This window comes from Salmo trutta, chromosome 16 (genome assembly GCF_901001165.1).
Source record: "Salmo trutta chromosome 16, fSalTru1.1, whole genome shotgun sequence".
Taxonomy (NCBI): Eukaryota; Metazoa; Chordata; class Actinopteri; order Salmoniformes; family Salmonidae; genus Salmo; species Salmo trutta.
In genome coordinates this window covers 2,492,460-2,513,046 of record NC_042972.1, presented here as the reverse complement: position 1 = coordinate 2,513,046, position 20,587 = coordinate 2,492,460, and the positions used below count along the sequence as shown (strand labels likewise).

Sequence of the window (20,587 nt, the reverse complement as noted above, 5' to 3'; positions counted from 1 at the left end):
GAAAAACCCAGCAACATTGCAGTTCTTGACACAAACCGGTGCCACTGGTACCTACTACCATACCCCATTCAAAGGCACTTAAATATTTTGTCTTGTCCATTCACCCTCTGAATGGCACACATTACACACAATCCATGTCTCAATTGTCTCAAGGCTTAAATATCCTTCTTTAACCATGTCTCCTCCCCCTTCATCTACACTGATTAAAGTGGATTTAACAAGTGACATCAATAAGGAATCATAGCTTTTCACCTGGATTCACCTGGGTCAGTCTTTGACACAGAAAGAGCAGGTGTTCATAATGTTTTGTCCACTCAGTGTAGCTGCATCCTTGACATTATTAACCCTAAGAAACCAGAACGCTGTCGTGACGGACAGAAACACTTACAAAGCAAATTTAACAGAAATAAAGACTTGCATCTTTTTTTTTTTATGATTCATGTATAAATATCTATTCCATCTCTCTATTTCTGTCCAAGGTTCTTAAAGAACATGAGTGAATATGAAATGAGAAGGAAGGGAGGGAGGAGTGAGCTGTCTCTCATTACACACACAGAACTTTCCCTAACGCAATAAACATGTAAATGACTGAATATGTTGCATCATAAAACATCAAGTGTGAGATGTTTTAACCCTAGTGCTGCCAGGAACTCCCTCCCTCTAACCCCCATCACCAGATCACATGACCGACTGTGTTCGCATCACAGGAGGAAACAGTTTGAGGCGTTTCTCAGGGTATAAATGATGAGGGGTTTAGGCCAGAGTTACACATGCTCTCTTGTCTACTCCTCAAGAGGACCACCTAGAGAACAACCACGAGCCGGCGCACTCCAGTACCAGGAGACACCAGAAACAGAAGTAGAGTGCAGTACCCAGTTGAGTGTGGAAACAATAGACTGCAGCACCAGTAGACTCCAGGATGCCTTCCTACTCCTCTCTCCTCCTATCCGTGCTGCTGGTTGCAGAGCTGCAGTGTGAGCATGCCCAGTGCAGACGTGTGCCGTGCTCCGACCGTTGCTGTTCCTTTATAGAGGGCTTCCCCGTCAGACTGAAGGAACTCCGCACAGCCTTCTCCACCATCAGAGACTACTATGTAAGTTCTCTCTCTCTCTCTGTACACTATACTACATGTGTAAGTACTACATATATACTATACTACTACGTAAGTCAAGGGCATAACTTTGTGTTGGATATTGGGGAGGGGGAGGGGTCAGGGTCACTTGGTTCCAGTGTCAATTCTCTTTAGGGGGGTCCGGGGCCATGCCCCCCGTGAGAAATATATATATATATACATACACACAAATAGCTATGAAATGGTTATATCTGGTGAATTTAAGGGAAAATACAAACCCCCCAAAAAAATTCAGATAATTTTGTCAATATCACAACTGAAACACTTTAATATTTGTCTTATTATTTTAAACTGTGTTCTTACTCTTAACAGTTCAGAAAGTCACCAACAAGCTCAAACAATAGACTTCAGAAATACATAGCAACAAATCATTGTCATTCACAATTGCACTCCACCTCCTTAAAATAAAAATAAAAACCAGGCCCTGCCAAAAGGGACACCTCAGTCAATATTTCTCCTAGAGATTTTGAATTTATACATGCCGAAAGTTATTGTTAAAAAGGTTTTTTTTTAAAAACATACATATTCAATAACAGGCAATAACCGGTTGCAACTTTATACAAAGATATATATATATATGGTAGAGAGGGCTCAGATTTTTAGTCTCAATTCACTTAAATGCACCAAATACCTTTTGAGGCATATTGTTTTTCTATCTATGGGAAGCAGTTTTGTCCTGGTGGATATGACAGACAGCAACATGGTTCAATCTGCTTTGTATCAATTGTTGAGCGCAGCCATGCCTTCAATCTCCACAACAACCAAATTAAATCAGAACGCAGCCAACGACGTTTGTTACAGTCAGGCTACAGTCGAGCCAAGATGATGTAAATTGCTGTAAATTGCTGTGTAATGTGCTTTACCAGACTGCCTTGTAACTCTGATGACCTGTTGATCCTCTCCTTGTACCTCAACATGGGCAGTGGTCTCCCTCTCTCTCTCTCTACTGACTATCTCTGACCTCTGCCACGACAACCAAATGAAAATCAGAATGCAGGCAACATCTGTTTTGTTATAGCACTTGGTAATCGATGGGACGATTGATACCGGAGCTCCCGATACTAGTTTCAAAGTAACATTACCGCTTGATCAATGATCGTCCGAAGCTTCGTTTGATCACGTGGTTTGCAAAATCCCATTGATTTTCGCTGTGTGTTCCAGCGCTAACTTGGATTCCAAGTTCCTTTCGAAACACCGACCTCTAAATGTCACCTGAACAGTAGCTCAACGGGTAGAGAGAAGATCTCGGGGACCAGAACACTCACTGACGACAGCTAATTGGGTCAAATCCCAGCAAGACATATTACATTGTTGTTCAAACAATTTGTTTAGTAAAAGTAGAAGCTTCTGTCCTAAATAATGGCTTCAGTTTCAGTTTTTGACAGCAAAAAAAAAGGAATTGATAGTAAGGCAACTAACCACGACACCAGAGAGACTTGATGCATATTGTGGAAGAAACATAGATATATTAGCCTTCAGTAAGCATTTCACTGTACCGTTTACACTCACTATATCCTGTGCACGTGATGAACAAACTTTGATTTGATACAAAACAAGCATCAGGGAACAGAGTCTAAAAACTGGGCTGTTTGTTGTCTGCAGGAGGCTAATGACGAGCTGGAGACGTCCCTGCTGGACGAAGGCATTCTACACCACTTGAAGGTGAGTTCACATTATTCTGTCTGTTCTAACAGCAGGATAGAGTTTTCTATACTAGTTATAGTGATGGCTATACTGGTTATACTGATGGCTATACTAGTTATACTGATGGCTATACTAGTTATACTGGTTATACTGATGGCTAGACTGGTTATACTGATGGCTATACTAGTTATACTGGTTATACTGATGGCTATACTGGTTATACTGGTTATACTGATGGCTATACTAGTTATACTGATGGCTATACTAGTTATACTGATGGCTATACTGGTTATACTGATGGCTATACTGGTTATACTGATGGCTATACTAGTTATACTGATGGCTATACTAGTTATACTGGTGGCTATACTGGTTATACTGATGGCTATACTGGTTATACTGATGGCTATACTAGTTATACTGGTTATACTGATGGCTATACTGGTTATACTGGTTATACTGATGGCTATACTAGTTATACTGATGGCTATACTGGTTATACTGATGGCTATACTGGTTATACTGATGGCTATACTGGTTATACTGATGGCTATACTAGTTATACTGGTTATACTGATGGCTATACTAGCTATACTGGTTATACTGATGGCTATACTAGTTATACTGATGGCTATACTAGTTAAACTGGTTATACTGATGGCTATACTAGTTATACTGATGGCTATACTAGTTATACTGGTTATACTGATGGCTATACTAGTTATACTGGTTATACTGATGGCTATACTAGTTATACTGGTTATACTGATGGCTATACTAGTTATACTGATGGCTATACTAGTTATACTGGTTATACTGATGGCTATACTAGTTATACTGATGGCTATACTAGTTATACTGATTATACTGATGGCTATACTAGTTATACTGATTATACTGATGGCTATACTAGTTATACTGGTTATACTGATGGCTATACTGTTTATACTGGTTATACTGGTTATACTAGTTATACTGATGGCTATACTAGTTATACTGGTTATACTGATGGCTATACTAGTTATACTGGTTATACTGATGGCTATACTAGTTATACTGGTTATACTGATGGCTATACTAGTTATACTGATGGCTATACTAGTTATACTGGTTATACTGATGGCTATACTGGTTATACTGATGGCTATACTGGTTATAGTGATGGCTATACTAGTTATACTGATGGCTATACTAGTTATACTGGTTATACTGATGGTGATACTAGTTATACTGATGGCTATACTAGTTATACTGGTTATACTGATGGCTATACTAGTTATTCTGGTTATACTGATGGCTATACTAGTTATACTGATGGCTATACTAGTTATACTGGTTATACTGATGGCTATACTAGTTATACTGATGGCTATACTAGTTATACTGGTTATACTGATGGCTATACTAGTTATACTGATGCTTACTAGTTATACTGGTTATACTGATGGCTATACTAGTTATACTGATGGCTATACTAGTTATACTGGTTATACTGATGGCTATACTAGTTATACTGATGGCTATACTAGTTATACTGGTTATACTGATGGCTATACTAGTTATACTGGTTATACTGATGGCTATACTAGTTATACTGGTTATACTGATGGCTATACTAGTTATACTGATGGCTATACTAGTTATACTGGTTATACTGATGGCTATACTGGTTATACTGATGGCTATACTAGTTATACTGGTTATACTGATGGCTATACTAGTTATACTGATGGCTATACTAGTTATACTGGTTATACTGATGGCTATACTAGTTATACTGATGGCTATACTAGTTATACTGGTTATACTGATGGCTATACTAGTTATACTGGTTATACTGATGGCTATACTAGTTATACTGGTTATACTGATGGCTATACTAGTTATACTGATGGCTATACTAGTTATACTGGTTATACTGATGGCTATACTAGTTATACTGGTTATACTGATGGCTATACTAGCTATACTGATGGCTATACTAGTTATACTGTTTATACTGATGGCTATACTAGTTATACTGATGGCTATACTAGTTATACTGGTTATACTGATGGCTATACTAGTTATACTGGTTATACTGATGGCTATACTAGTTATACTGGTTATACTGATGGCTATACTAGTTATACTAGTTATAATGGTTATACTGATGGCTATACTAGTTATACTGGTTATACTGATGGCTATACTAGTTATACTGCTTATACTGATGGCTATACTAGTTATACTGCTTATACTGATGGCTATACTAGTTATACTGGTTATACTGATGGCTATACTGGTTATACTGATGGCTATACTAGTTATACTGGTTATACTGATGGCTATACTGGTTATATTGATGGCTATACTAGTTATACTGGTTATAGTGATGGCTATACTGGTTATACTGATGGCTATACTGGTTATATTGATGGCTATACTAGTTATACTGGTTATACTGATGGCTATACTGGTTAGACTGATGGCTATACTAGGTATATTGATGGCTATACTGGTTATATTGATGGCTATACTAGGTATATTGATGGCTATACTGGTTATACTGATGGCTATACTGGTTATATTGATGGCTATACTAGGTATATTGATGGCTATACTAGGTATACTGATGGCTATACTGGGTATATTGATGACTATACTGGTTATACTGTAGTAGTTCCATGCCAATTTGTGTTGATTTTATTAACAGAGATGTAAATTTTGAAATCAACTTCCAATGTACTCCAAGAGTTGCTGGATAGTTTCCTCAGTATAATTTCCTTCTCTTCAGTTAGTGTTAGTTAGTTACTCTTCCTCTCTCTGTCGGTGTGATATTAATGAGGTTTGGTTCCTCTTCAGAGCCCGGTGGGGTGTCACGCTATGGACAGCATCCTGAAGTTCTATCTCGACACGGTGTTGCCCACCGCCATGAACAACAGAACACAGAACAACGACTTTAAATCTCCCATCGACTCCATCGGAAACATCTTCCACGAGCTGAAGAAAGAGATCGTCCAATGCGTAAGTAGACTGGACCGATACGTAGACTGGACCGATATGTAGACTGGACCGATACGTAGACTGGACCGATATGTAGACTGGACCGATATGTAGACTGGACCGATATGTAGACTGGACCGATACGTAGACTGGACCGATACGTAGACTGGACCGATATGTAGACTGGACCGATATGTAGCCTGGACCGATACGTAGACTGGACCGATATGTAGACTGGACCGATACGTAGACTGGACCGATACGTAGACTGGACCGATATGTAGACTGGACCGATACGTAGACTGGACCGATACGTAGACAGGACCGATATGTAGACTGGACCGATACGTAGCCTGGACCGATACGTTGCCTGGACCGATACGTAGCCTGGCCATACATTCTCTGTTGTTAGGGGGTTCTATGCTTATCTAATCAAGATATGTGTTGTATTTTTCATGCATTTTTTTTAATACATTTTAAAATGTATCTTCCACTAACAAAAAATGACAATGCAATGCATTTTAATCCCACTTTGTAACACAACAAAATGTGAATACTTTCTGAAGGCACTGTATATAATCTGGTCCTATATAATCTGGTCCTATATAATCTGGTCCTATATAATCTGGTCCTATATAGTCCTATATAATCTGGTCCTATATAGTCCTATATAATCTGGTTCTATATAGTCCTATATAATCTGGTCCTATATAATCTGGTCCTATATAATCTGGTCCTATATAATCTGGTCCTATATAATCTGGTCCTATATAGCCTGGTCCTATATCCTGTGAAAGCGTTCTGAGTGTATGATGTGAAAGTGTCTTGATGTGGTTTGGTTAAGGTCACAGGGATATTGTTGAGATGATATTTCCATGGTTGTGTTTCATGTCATTAAAGCTCTGTCAGGTTGTATGACATAGTAGTAATATGCAAGCCTCGTCAGAAACATCCGATTTAGGAGCCAGCTGGCGGTCTAAACCCCAAAACACACAACACGGCTACTTCCTAACGTACACAGCATCCAACAAACCTACTGTTCCCACGCTAGAGAGACAGAGAGACAGACAGACAGACAGACAGACAGACAGACAGACAGACAGACAGACAGACAACGAGAGAGAGAGAGAAAGAGAAAGAAAGAGAGAGAAAGACAGACAGACAGACAGACAGACAGACAGACAGACAGACAGACAGACAGACAACGAGAGAGAGAGAGAAAGAGAAAGAGAGAGAAAGAGAGAGAAAGACAGAAAGACAGACAGACAGACAGACAGACAGACAGACAGACAGACAGACAGACAGACAGACAGACAGACAGTGAGAGAACGAGAGAGAGCGAGAAAGAGAGAGAAAGACAGACAGACAGACAGACAGACAGACAGACAGACAGACAGACAGAGAGAGTGAGAGTGAGAGAATGTGTGTTTTGTGTTCCCAGTATACTTTTGCAGCAGCCAGCACTCTGCATCCAATACTGCTGCGTGGTGCAACAGTCTACTACTATAACAATCCTAATCTCTCTCTCTCTCTACAGAGGAACTACTTCTCCTGTAAGAAACCGTTTGACATCAACGAGTTCATCTCCTCGTATAAGAAGGTAAGTCTCCTTCAGCCTCAGCCTCTCAGTGAGTGAGTTGAATGAGTGTGTGTGTGTGTGCGCGCACATATGGCGCGTGTGTGTGTGTGGGTGGTTCCTCTAACCTGAGTGTCTGTTTCCTGTGTGTCTAGATGCAGGATAAGGGCCTGTATAAGGCAATGGGAGAGCTGGACCTGCTCTTCAACTACATCGAGGAGTACCTGGTCTCTAAGAGGCGCAAACACTGACCCATGACCCTGAGCCTGGACCAATCAGAATTTGCCAGAGTTCTGTGACTAACCCTAACTTCTAATAACCTCCAAAGCTCAAATATCTGGGACTGTGTCTTTGTGGAAGACCATGAGACTAAAGTTTATGGGTCCTGAGGACCTGCTCTCTACGTTACTAGTCTCTAGTCCTACTCTTTAGTTCTGAAAGAACACCTTCAACAATTACTTCTGAGGACTTCATCATTACAATATAATATATGGCATTTACCTTTTATCCAAAGTGACTGAGAGTACTGTTTTTCATACATGTTTTGTATGGGTGGTAGTCCCAGTGGGAAGCAAACCCCTGTTCCTAATCTTGGCTGAGCTTGCAAGCGTCACGCTCTACCAACTAAGGCACACAGGACCTTTTCTTTAAAGTCCCTGAACCACATTTAGTCTCAGGTTAATCAAAACGTTTATTACTGAGTCATATTGACTGAAACATTCTGCTGTAAAGTATTGCATCAAATGTGTAGCATTTTTTTTTTTTTTTTAGGATTGACTTTCTGCACCTTCCTTCCTTCCCTATGGTATCGTCATGACGTTAAACTAGCCACCATGTGGAATAAGGAATCATGTGTTATTGTAAATGTGTAAAAACCAGTGAGAAGGAAAATCTAGGCTATACATTTACCAGTGTGACAGAGAATGTACCTTTAACATGTTTTAATATGTGATCATTGACTGATCTGTATTTTTAAAAATTGTTTTTATATATTTTTATTTTTTAACCTTTATCTCTAGTCAAGTCAGTTAAGAACAAATTCTTATTTTCAATGACGGCCTAGGAACAGTGGGTTAACTGCCTCGTTCAGGGGCAGAACGACAGATTTTGTACCTTGTCAGCTCGGGGATTCGAACTTGCAACCTTTCGGTTACTAGTCCAACGCTCTTACAGTATATTTACTACCAATATCAGTATTGATTTAAATTAAAACCGTCCGTGAATCTAAGTGGAATACTGCACCAAAATGTGTGGCTTGTGAAAAAGTGTGGCTATACAAATTATTTCTGACATTATTATTTCAGACAACTTTTTAAAAACTATTTATACTTTTTAAAACTATTAAAAACTTGTATTGAACTTATTAAACTTCATCCACTTTCATGGGATTTCCTCGAAATTCTAAAGCTTCCATTGTTGAAAACTCCCAACATTCTATTCAAAATAAACAATGTAACTTTTAACACAAATCAGCTACTTCGACCATTTTACAACAACGTTAACAATAACTTAGAGGGTTTCCAAGAGAAAAGCCCAGAATGTGCAAAGCTGTCATCAAGGCAAAGGATGGCTACTTTGAAGAATCTCAAATGTAAAATGTATTTGTATTTATTTAAACACTTTTTTGGTTACTACATGATTCCACATGTGTTATTTCATAGTGTTGATGTCTTCACTATTATTCTACAATGTAGAAAATAGTAAAAATAAAGAAAAACCCTTGAATGAGTAGGTGTTCTAAATATTTGTGAGGTAGAGTGTATTTTTGTTTAACCTTCATTTAGCCAGGTTAGTCTAGTTGAGATAAAAATCAACTGTTCCATATCTTTTTTTCAAGAGATTTTAACAAACGGGTGTTTTAGCTACAATGTTTTTGTATTTATTTATGATGTTTTTTTTTTTTTAACTTTCTCTGCTCTGCAGTTTTAAAATAACATTTTCTACTTTGGAACCGTTTTTTTTTACCTCAGTTCTTCTTTTAAACTTTAAAATGTAAAGCCTTTTTAAGTGTTCCACATTCTGTTGTAATGCTGCAGCGACAGCACAATAAAGACCTTCTGAATCTGATGTCTCATCATGTGGTTCTTCTCCTCCTTCTGAAATAGCAGAACAGCTAATTTTAATGAGATGTCTTTGGGTGTTGGATTCCAAAGCGGCATACAGTACAAACTCACCCCCCGCCAACCCCTCTTTTACGCTACTGCTACTCTCTGTTCATCATATATGCATAGTCACTTTAACCATATCTACATGTACATACTACCTCAATCAGCCTGACTAACCGGTGTCTGTATGTAGCCTCGCTACTTTTATAGCCTCGCTACTGTATATAGCCTGTCTTTTTACTGTTGTTTTATTTCTTTATTTACCTATTGTTCACCTAATACCTTTTTTGCACTATTGGTTAGAGCCTGTAAGTAAACATTTCACTGTAAGGTCTACTACACCTGTTGTATTCAGCATTTCACTGTGAGGTCTACTACACCTGTTGTATTCAGCATTTCACTGTAAGGTCTACTACACCTGTTGTATTCAGCATTTTACTGTGAGGTCTACTACACCTGTTGTATTCAGCATTTCACTGTGAGGTCTACTACACCTGTTGTATTCAGCATTTCACTGTAAGGTCTACTACACCTGTTGTATTCAGCATTTCACTGTGAGTTCTACACCTGTTGTATTCAGCATTTCACTGTAAGGTCTACTACACCTGTTGTATTCAGCATTTCACTGTGAGGTCTACTACACCTGTTGTATTCAGCATTTCACTGTGAGGTCTACTACACCTGTTGTATTCAGCATTTCACTGTAAGGTCTACTACACCTGTTGTATTCAGCATTTCACTGTAAGGTCTACTACACCTGTTGTATTCAGCATTTCACTGTGAGGTCTACTACACCTGTTGTATTCAGCATTTCACTGTAAGGTCTACACCTGTTGTATTCAGCATTTCACTGTAAGGTCTACTACACCTGTTGTATTCAGCATTTCACTGTGAGGTCTACTACACCTGTTGTATTCAGCATTTCACTGTAAGGTCTACTACACCTGTTGTATTCAGCATTTCACTGTAAGGTCTACTACACCTGTTGTATTCAGCATTTCACTGTGAGGTCTACTACACCTGTTGTATTCAGCATTTCACTGTAAGGTCTACTACACCTGTTGTATTCAGCATTTCACTGTAAGGTCTACTACACCTGTTCTATTCGGCGCACGTGACAAATAAACTTTTGATCTGAACTCTGAAACACATATGATTCTTTGACCTCTGCTAAATAACATTAAAATGTAAAGACCATTTCGGTGAGTACAGATTATTGGTCTACATTAGATACCATGTTTCTAACACTAACTGACTCGAGGCTTGACACCATGCACTAAACCATAACAGCAGACGTTAAGCTACTGGTGTCCACACTCTTAACCGCAAACATGACCCACATAGAAGACTTACCAGCAGGCAGCCCTGCACCAGAGCACTTACCAGCAGAACCTTTACTGGAACGAAAACCCTTCTAGCCTCACCTTGTTTGAATATACAAAATGAGACAATTTGAAAGGAAAAACGTGTTGAAACGAAACCTTAGTCTGCATATTTCGTCTGACTGAGACGATTCTCTATCTGTGGTTTTCATCCGAGGGAGATGCTGATGCATTTCTGCAGAGAGAGAGAGAGAGAGAGAGACATGTGTGTGTGTGTGTGTGTGTGTGTGTGTGTGTGTGTATTCTTGTAGCGCACTGAAACTAGTCAGAGATTTGTTAAGAGGAAATAGATGTATGACGCTAATCTTTGAACGTGCATCAGGGCAGCAGTGAAACAGACAGTCAGAATAGTACTTAAACCACCAAGTACTCACGCTCTGTTTAAACCACCAAGCAATTGATGAACGCTATCTTGCCGAGAGCATCACCTGAAGATTAGAAGGCGTTGACTCATCTAGTGTGCAGGCTTATTTAAGATAGACAAACAGGTGCATTATGAGTGTCTGATGAGGATGTTGTGACCGGTGACACCTCAGCAATGGATTATGCATCTTATCGAAATCTCCAACGAGAGTCATTCACATACACATTGTCAAAGGGTACAGGGTTAAATAGGTGATGACTGATCCAGGGTACAGGGTGAGGGTTAAAAGGTGATGACTGATCCAGGGTACAGGGTGAGGGTTAAAAGGTGATGACTGATCCAGGGTACAGGGTACAGGGTTAAATAGGTGATGACTGATCCAGGGTACAGGGTGAGGGTTAAAAGGTGATGACTGATCCAGGGTACAGGGTGAGGGTTAAAGGGTGATGACTAACCTAGGGTGAGGGTTAAAAGGTGATGACTGATCCAGGGTACAGGGTTAAATAGGTGATGACTAATCTAGGGTACAGGGTACAGGGTACAGGGTTAAAGGGTGATGACTGATCCAGGGTACAGGGTTAAAGGGTGATGACTGATCCAGGGTACAGGGTTAAAGGGTGATGACTAATCTAGGGTACAGGGTTAAAAGGTGATGACTGATCCAGGGTACAGGGTTAACAGGTGATGACTGATCCAGGGTACAGGGTACAGGGTTAAAGGGTGATGACTGATCCAGGGTACAGGGTACAGGGTACAGGGTTAAAGGGTGATGACTGATCCAGGGTACAGGGTTAAAGGGTGATGACTGATCCAGGGTGAGGGTTAAAGGGTGATGACTGATCCAGGGTACAGGGTACAGGGTTAAATAGGTGATGACTAATCTAGGGTACAGGGTTAAAGGGTGATGACTGATCCAGGGTACAGGGTACAGGGTTAAAGGGTGATGACTGATCCAGGGTGAGGGTTAAAGGGTGATGACTGATCCAGGGTACAGGGTTAAAGGGTGATGACTGATCCAGAGTACAGGGTTAAAGGTGATGACTGATCCAGGGTACAGGGTTAAAGGGTGATGACTGATCCAGGGTACAGGGTTAAAGGGTGATGACTGATCCAGGGTACAGGGTTAAAAGGTGATGACTGATCCAGGGTACAGGGTTAAAGGGTGATGACTGATCCAGGGTACAGGGTTAAAAGGTGATGACTGATCCAGGGTACAGGGTTAAAAGGTGATGACTGATACAGGGTACAGGGTTAACAGGTGATGACTGATCCAGGGTACAGGGTACAGGGTTAAAGGGTGATGACTGATCCAGGGTACAGGGTTAAAAGGTGATGACTGATCCAGGGTACAGGGTTAAAAGGGTTAAAAGGTGATGACTGATCCAGGGTACAGGGTTAAAAGGGTTAAAAGGTGATGACTGATCCAGGGTACAGGGTTAAAAGGTGATGACTGATCCAGGGTACAGGGTTAAAAGGTGATGACTGATCCAGGGTACAGGGTTAAAAGGTGATGACGGATCCAGGGTACAGGGTTAAAAGGTGATGACGGATCCAGGGTACAGGGTTAAAAGGTGATGACTGATCCAGGGTACAGGGTTAAAAAGGTGATGACTGATCCAGGGTACAGGGTACAGGGTGATGACTGATCCAGGGTACAGGGTACAGGGTTAACAGGTGATGACTGATCCAGGGTACAGGGTTAAAAGGTGATGACTGATCCAGGGTACAGGGTTAAAGGGTGATGACTGATCCAGGGTACAGGGTTAAAAGGTGATGACTGATCCAGGGTACAGGGTACAGGGTTAAAGGGTGATGACTGATCCAGGGTACAGGGTACAGGGTTAAAGGGTGATGACTGATCCAGGGTACAGGGTTTGTATCAGCGTGCTGGTCTGCATGGTTGTCAGGAGAAATGCTACTGCATCCCAAATGGCACCGTATTCCCTAAATAATGCACTATGAGCCCTATGGTCCCTGGTCTAAAGTAGTGCACTATGAGCCCTATGGTCCCTGGTCTAAAGTAGTGCACTAAATAGGGAACCCTGGTCTAAAGGAGTGCACTAAATAGGGATCCCTGGACTAAAAGTAGTGCACTAAATAGGGAACCCTGGACTAAAAGTAGTGCACTAAATAGGGAACCCTGGACTAAAAGTAGTGCACTAAATAGGGTGCCATTTGGGACATAGCCTGTAAATGAGCTTTTTCGAAGAAAAAAAAACGTGGTCTTCACACTACACAGCTGATTCAAATAATCAACGAATCATTGAGCTTTGATCATTTTAATCAGCTGTGTAGTTGTTATGGGTAAAAAAAAAAAAACGGGCCCCCCCTTTGGGGTCCCGAGGACCGTTGTTTGAGAAACCCTGCTGTTCTCTGTCACGGCAAAAAAACACCCTGATAAACAGCTATAGGTCTAAACACGTATCTTTAGATAATATAAACATGTCAAACTCTTTCAATGTAGTGCATTGAGATTAAGGTTAAATTGCCTTCTTTCACTTCATACTATCTAACTTGACCTTGAATAATTGAATCACACTGCAGTGATGATGGATGATGGAGGATTGGGGTGGGGGTGGGGGGGGTGTGTTTTTCAGTTTCACGAGGTGCCAGACCTTCCTCTCTTCATACTGGCACCTTCACGACTGTCTGTCTGTCTGGAAAACTGACTAATGTTCGTCTGTCTGTATCATGTCAATAGGTGACAGATGACTGACTTCGTTTCTGGTCGGGGAAATGACACAGATATTATATATATATATATATATATATATATATATCTATTATATATATATCTATATCTATATATATCTATATCTATAAAGCCAATCAACACACCAAACCCAGGTTAGCGTTTTAACCATTGGAATGCTAATTCAACCTTATTGTTCTTTTTCGGAATTCTATGTTCTAAACATTCTGATTGCACACAGGAGACGGTAATTCTATGTTCTAAACATTCTGATTGCACACAGGAGACGGTAATTCTATGTTCTAAACATTCTGATTGCACACAGGAGACGGTAATTCTATGTTCTAAACATTCTGATTGCACACAGGAGACGGTAATTCTATGTTCTAAACATTCTGATTGCACACAGGAGACGGTAATTCTATGTTCTAAACATTCTGATTGCACACAGGAGACGGTAATTCTATGTTCTAAACATTCTGATTGCACACAGGAGACGGTAATTCTATGTTCTAAACATTCTGATTGCACACAGGAGACGGTAATTCTATGTTCTAAACATTCTGATTGCACACAGGAGACGGTAATACAGTATTAATATTAAAGATAGACTACAGGATATTAAACATAACAAATAAAATATAGTACAAATAGAATTGCAAATTTTTTTTGTTTCTTCTAAAAAGAATAAGAAAAAATAAAAAAAATGGCAGGACATTGAATATCACACAAAATGGTTGACATAATAAACACTTTGATGATGTAGTACACCAAAAAAAAACGGGGACCTGTTTTGACTACTTTCAAAAGGAATGGCTGAAGAGAGTGGTGGTGGTGGTGGTGGGATTATGGTATGGGCCCCATGGTGGAGGTGGGGTTAATGGGCCCCATGGTGGAGGTGGGGTTATGGTATGGGCCCCATGGTGGAGGTGGGGTTATGGTATGGGGCAGGCATAAGTTACGGACAACGAACATAATTGCATTTTATCGATGGCGATTTGAATGCACAGAGATACCGTGACGAGATCCTGAGGCTCATTGTTTTTTTTTAAGGTATCTGTGACCAACAGAAGCATAACTGTATTCCCAGTCATGTTAAAATCCATAGATTAGGCCTTAATGAATTTATTTCAATTGACTGATTTCCTTATATGTAAACTCTAACTCAGTAAAAACCTAATGAAATTGTTTTTATGTTTATGTATGTTTTAGTTATATTTTCGTTCAGTATATAAAAGCTCTGGAGAGTCCCTTTAATATGAAGGTTAAAATGATGAAGACAAATTTAGTATGTTTCTTGAAGCAGCCAACAGAGGGGAAAGATTATTCTTCACCACCATAACAAGTCAACAGCTGAGAAAGGTGCCAACCTAAAATATGTCACATTAGGCTTTCACTTTCCATGTTTATGCGTTTTTGTGCATCACTTGACGTCAACAGGGGTGACACTAAAAACCATGGAAAGTGATGCAACTGCAAACGGCTGTACTTTCAGTGTGTTTTGTTTCAGAATCCGTTATGAGAAACAAAACAGTCTCGTACTCTGACAACAACACTGGTTGTTCCAAAGATATACACAGTATTCTGTTATCTAGGAATTCAGTTGACGAGGTCTACAATGTCTGTGTCAATACAGCTGAAGTGTGAACAGTGATCGTCTTGTGATAAAACCTGTGATACTTCTGGATTTTGGCAATAAAGCCCTTTATCTACTGACCCAGAGTCAGATGAGGCCCTTTATCTACTGACCCAGAGTCAGATGAGGTCCTTTATCTACTGACCCAGAGTCAGATGAGGTCCTTTATCTACTGACCCAGAGTCAGATGAGGTCCTTTATCTACTGACCCAGAGTCAGATGAGGTCCTTTATCTACTGACCCAGAGTCAGATGAGGTCCTTTATCTACTGACCCAGAGTCAGATGATCTCCTTTATCTACTGACCCAGAGTCAGATGAACTCCTTTATCTACTGACCCAGAGTCAGATGAGGTCCTTTATCTACTGACCCAGAGTCAGATGAGGCCCTTTATCTACTGACCCAGAGTCAGATGAGGTCCTTTATCTACTGACCCAGAGTCAGATGAGGCCCTTTATCTACTGACCCAGAGTCAGATGAGGCCCTTTATCTACTGACCCAGAGTCAGATGAGGTCCTTTATCTACTGACCCAGAGTCAGATGAGGTCCTTTATCTACTGACCCAGAGTCAGATGAGGTCCTTTATCTACTGACCCAGAGTCAGATGAGGCCCTTTATCTACTGACCCAGAGTCAGATGAGGCCCTTTATCTACTGACCCAGAGTCAGATGAGGCCCTTTATCTACTGACCCAGAGTCAGATGAGGTCCTTTATCTACTGACCCAGAGTCAGATGAGGTCCTTTATCTACTGACCCAGAGTCAGATTAACTCCTTTATCTACTGACCCAGAGTCAGATTAACTCCTTTATCTACTGACCCAGAGTCAGATGAGGCCCTTTATCTACTGACCCAGAGTCAGATGAGGTCCTTTATCTACTGACCCAGAGTCAGATGAGGTCCTTTATCTACTGACCCAGAGTCAGATGAGGCCCTTTATCTACTGACCCAGAGTCAGATGGGGCCCTTTATCTACTGACCCAGAGTCAGATGAGGCCCTTTATCTACTGACCCAGAGTCAGATGAGGCCCTTTATCTACTGACCCAGAGTCAGATGAGGCCCTTTATCTACTGACCCAGAGTCAGATGAACTCCTTTATCTACTGACCCAGAGTCAGATGAGGCCCTTTATCTACTGACCCAGAGTCAGATGAGGTCCTTTATCTACTGACCCAGAGTCAGATGAGGTCCTTTATCTACTGACCCAGAGTCAGATGGGGCCCTTTATCTACTGACCCAGAGTCAGATGGGGCCCTTTATCTACTGACCCAGAGTCAGATGAGGTCCTTTATCTACTGACCCAGAGTCAGATGAGGTCCTTTATCTACTGACCCAGAGTCAGATGAGGCCCTTTATCTACTGACCCAGAGTCAGATGATCTCCTTTATCTACTGACCCAGAGTCAGATGAGGTCCTTTATCTACTGACCCAGAGTCAGATGAAGCCCTTTATCTACTGACCCAGAGTCAGATGAAGCCCTTTATCTACTGACCCAGAGTCAGATGAGGTCCTTTATCTACTGACCCAGAGTCAGATGAGGTCCTTTATCTACTGACCCAGAGTCAGATTAACTCCTTTATCTACTGACCCAGAGTCAGATGAGGTCCTTTATCTACTGACCCAGAGTCAGATTAACTCCTTTATCTACTGACCCAGAGTCAGATGAGGTCCTTTATCTACTGACCCAGAGTCAGATTAACTCCTTTATCTACTGACCCAGAGTCAGATGAGGTCCTTTATCTACTGACCCAGAGTCAGATGAGGCCCTTTATCTACTGACCCAGAGTCAGATGAGGTCCTTTATCTACTGACCCAGAGTCAGATGGGGCCCTTTATCTACTGACCCAGAGTCAGATGAGGTCCTTTATCTACTGACCCAGAGTCAGATTAACTCCTTTATCTACTGACCCAGAGTCAGATGAGGTCCTTTATCTACTGACCCAGAGTCAGATTAACTCCTTTATCTACTGACCCAGAGTCAGATGAGGTCCTTTATCTACTGACCCAGAGTCAGATTAACTCCTTTATCTACTGACCCAGAGTCAGATGAGGTCCTTTATCTACTGACCCAGAGTCAGATGGGGCCCTTTATCTACTGACCCAGAGTCAGATGAGGTCCTTTATCTACTGACCCAGAGTCAGATTAACTCCTTTATCTACTGACCCAGAGTCAGATGAGGTCCTTTATCTACTGACCCAGAGTCAGATGAGGCCCTTTATCTACTGACCCAGAGTCAGATGAGGTCCTTTATCTACTGACCCAGAGTCAGATGAGGTCCTTTATCTACTGACCCAGAGTCAGATGAGGCCCTTTATCTACTGACCCAGAGTCAGATGGGGCCCTTTATCTACTGACCCAGAGTCAGATGAGGCCCTTTATCTACTGACCCAGAGTCAGATGAGGCCCTTTATCTACTGACCCAGAGTCAGATGAGGCCCTTTATCTACTGACCCAGAGTCAGATGAACTCCTTTATCTACTGACCCAGAGTCAGATGAGGCCCTTTATCTACTGACCCAGAGTCAGATGAGGTCCTTTATCTACTGACCCAGAGTCAGATGAGGTCCTTTATCTACTGACCCAGAGTCAGATGGGGCCCTTTATCTACTGACCCAGAGTCAGATGGGGCCCTTTATCTACTGACCCAGAGTCAGATGAGGTCCTTTATCTACTGACCCAGAGTCAGATGAGGTCCTTTATCTACTGACCCAGAGTCAGATGAGGCCCTTTATCTACTGACCCAGAGTCAGATGATCTCCTTTATCTACTGACCCAGAGTCAGATGAGGCCCTTTATCTACTGACCCAGAGTCAGATGAGGTCCTTTATCTACTGACCCAGAGTCAGATGATCTCCTTTATCTACTGACCCAGAGTCAGATGAGGTCCTTTATCTACTGACCCAGAGTCAGATTAACTCCTTTATCTACTGACCCAGAGTCAGATGAGGTCCTTTATCTACTGACCCAGAGTCAGATTAACTCCTTTATCTACTGACCCAGAGTCAGATGAGGTCCTTTATCTACTGACCCAGAGTCAGATGAGGCCCTTTATCTACTGACCCAGAGTCAGATGAGGCCCTTTATCTACTGACCCAGAGTCAGATGGGGCCCTTTATCTACTGACCCAGAGTCAGATGAGGTCCTTTATCTACTGACCCAGAGTCAGATGGGGCCCTTTATCTACTGACCCAGAGTCAGATGAGGCCCTTTATCTACTGACCCAGAGTCAGATGAGGTCCTTTATCTACTGACCCAGAGTCAGATGAGGTCCTTTATCTACTGACCCAGAGTCAGATGAGGCCCTTTATCTACTGACCCAGAGTCAGATGAGGCCCTTTATCTACTGACCCAGAGTCAGATGAGGCCCTTTATCTACTGACCCAGAGTCAGATGAGGTCCTTTATCTACTGACCCAGAGTCAGATGGGGCCCTTTATCTACTGACCCAGAGTCAGATGAACTCCTTTATCTACTGACCCAGAGTCAGATGGGGTCCTTTAACTACTGACCCAGAGTCAGATGAGGTCCTTTATCTACTGACCCAGAGTCAGATGAAGCCCTTTATCTACTGACCCAGAGTCAGATGAAGCCCTTTATCTACTGACCCAGAGTCAGATGAGGTCCTTTATCTACTGACCCAGAGTCAGATGAGGCCCTTTATCTACTGACCCAGAGTCAGATGGGGTCCTTTATCTACTGACCCAGAGTCAGATGGGGCCCTTTATCTACTGACCCAGAGTCAGATGAGGCCCTTTATCTACTGACCCAGAGTCAGATGAGGTCCTTTATCTACTGACCCAGAGTCAGATGGGGCCCTTTATCTACTGACCCAGAGTCAGATGAGGTCCTTTATCTACTGACCCAGAGTCAGATGAGGTCCTTTATCTACTGACCCAGAGTCAGATGGGGTCCTTTATCTACTGACCCAGAGTCAGATGGGGCCCTTTATCTACTGACCCAGAGTCAGATGAGGCCCTTTATCTACTGACCCAGAGTCAGATGAGGTCCTTTATCTACTGACCCAGAGTCAGATGGGGCCCTTTATCTACTGACCCAGAGTCAGATGAGGTCCTTTATCTACTGACCCAGAGTCAGATGAGGTCCTTTATCTACTGACCCAGAGTCAGATGAGGTCCTTTATCTACTGACCCAGAGTCAGATGAGGCCCTTTATCTACTGACCCAGAGTCAGATGAGGCCCTTTATCTACTGACCCAGAGTCAGATGAGGTCCTTTATCTACTGACCCAGAGTCAGATGAGGTCCTTTATCTACTGACCCAGAGTCAGATGAGGTCCTTTATCTACTGACCCAGAGTCAGATGATCTCCTTTATCTACTGACCCAGAGTCAGATGAAGCCCTTTATCTACTGACCCAGAGTCAGATGAGGTCCTTTATCTACTGACCCAGAGTCAGATGAGGTCCTTTATCTACTGACCCAGAGTCAGATGGGGCCCTTTATCTACTGACCCAGAGTCAGATGAGGCCCTTTATCTACTGACCCAGAGTCAGATGAGGTCCTTTATCTACTGACCCAGAGTCAGATGAGGCCCTTTATCTACTGACCCAGAGTCAGATGAGGCCCTTTATCTACTGACCCAGAGTCAGATGGGGCCCTTTATCTACTGACCCAGAGTCAGATGAGGTCCTTTATCTACTGACCCAGAGTCAGATGGGGCCCTTTATCTACTGACCCAGAGTCAGATGAACTCCTTTATCTACTGACCCAGAGTCAGATGGGGTCCTTTATCTACTGACCCAGAGTCAGATGAGGTCCTTTATCTACTGACCCAGAGTCAGATGAAGCCCTTTATCTACTGACCCAGAGTCAGATGAAGCCCTTTATCTACTGACCCAGAGTCAGATGGGGTCCTTTATCTACTGACCCAGAGTCAGATGGGGCCCTTTATCTACTGACCCAGAGTCAGATGAGGCCCTTTATCTACTGACCCAGAGTCAGATGAGGTCCTTTATCTACTGACCCAGAGTCAGATGGGGCCCTTTATCTACTGACCCAGAGTCAGATGAGGTCCTTTATCTACTGACCCAGAGTCAGATGAGGTCCTTTATCTACTG

General features: G+C 41.9%; 1 protein-coding gene across 1 annotated transcript; it reads left to right on the top strand.

The window, feature by feature from the left end:
- Positions 1-609: 609 nt before the first annotated feature.
- il10 (interleukin 10) lies at positions 610-8,362 on the top strand. Its single transcript, XM_029692742.1, has 5 exons — positions 610-1,093; positions 2,735-2,794; positions 5,621-5,782; positions 7,299-7,361; positions 7,493-8,362. The coding sequence occupies exons 1-5, from the start codon at positions 920-922 to the stop codon at positions 7,586-7,588; spliced, it is 555 nt and encodes a 184-aa protein (XP_029548602.1). The 5' UTR covers positions 610-919; the 3' UTR covers positions 7,589-8,362.
- Positions 8,363-20,587: the final 12,225 nt, after the last annotated feature.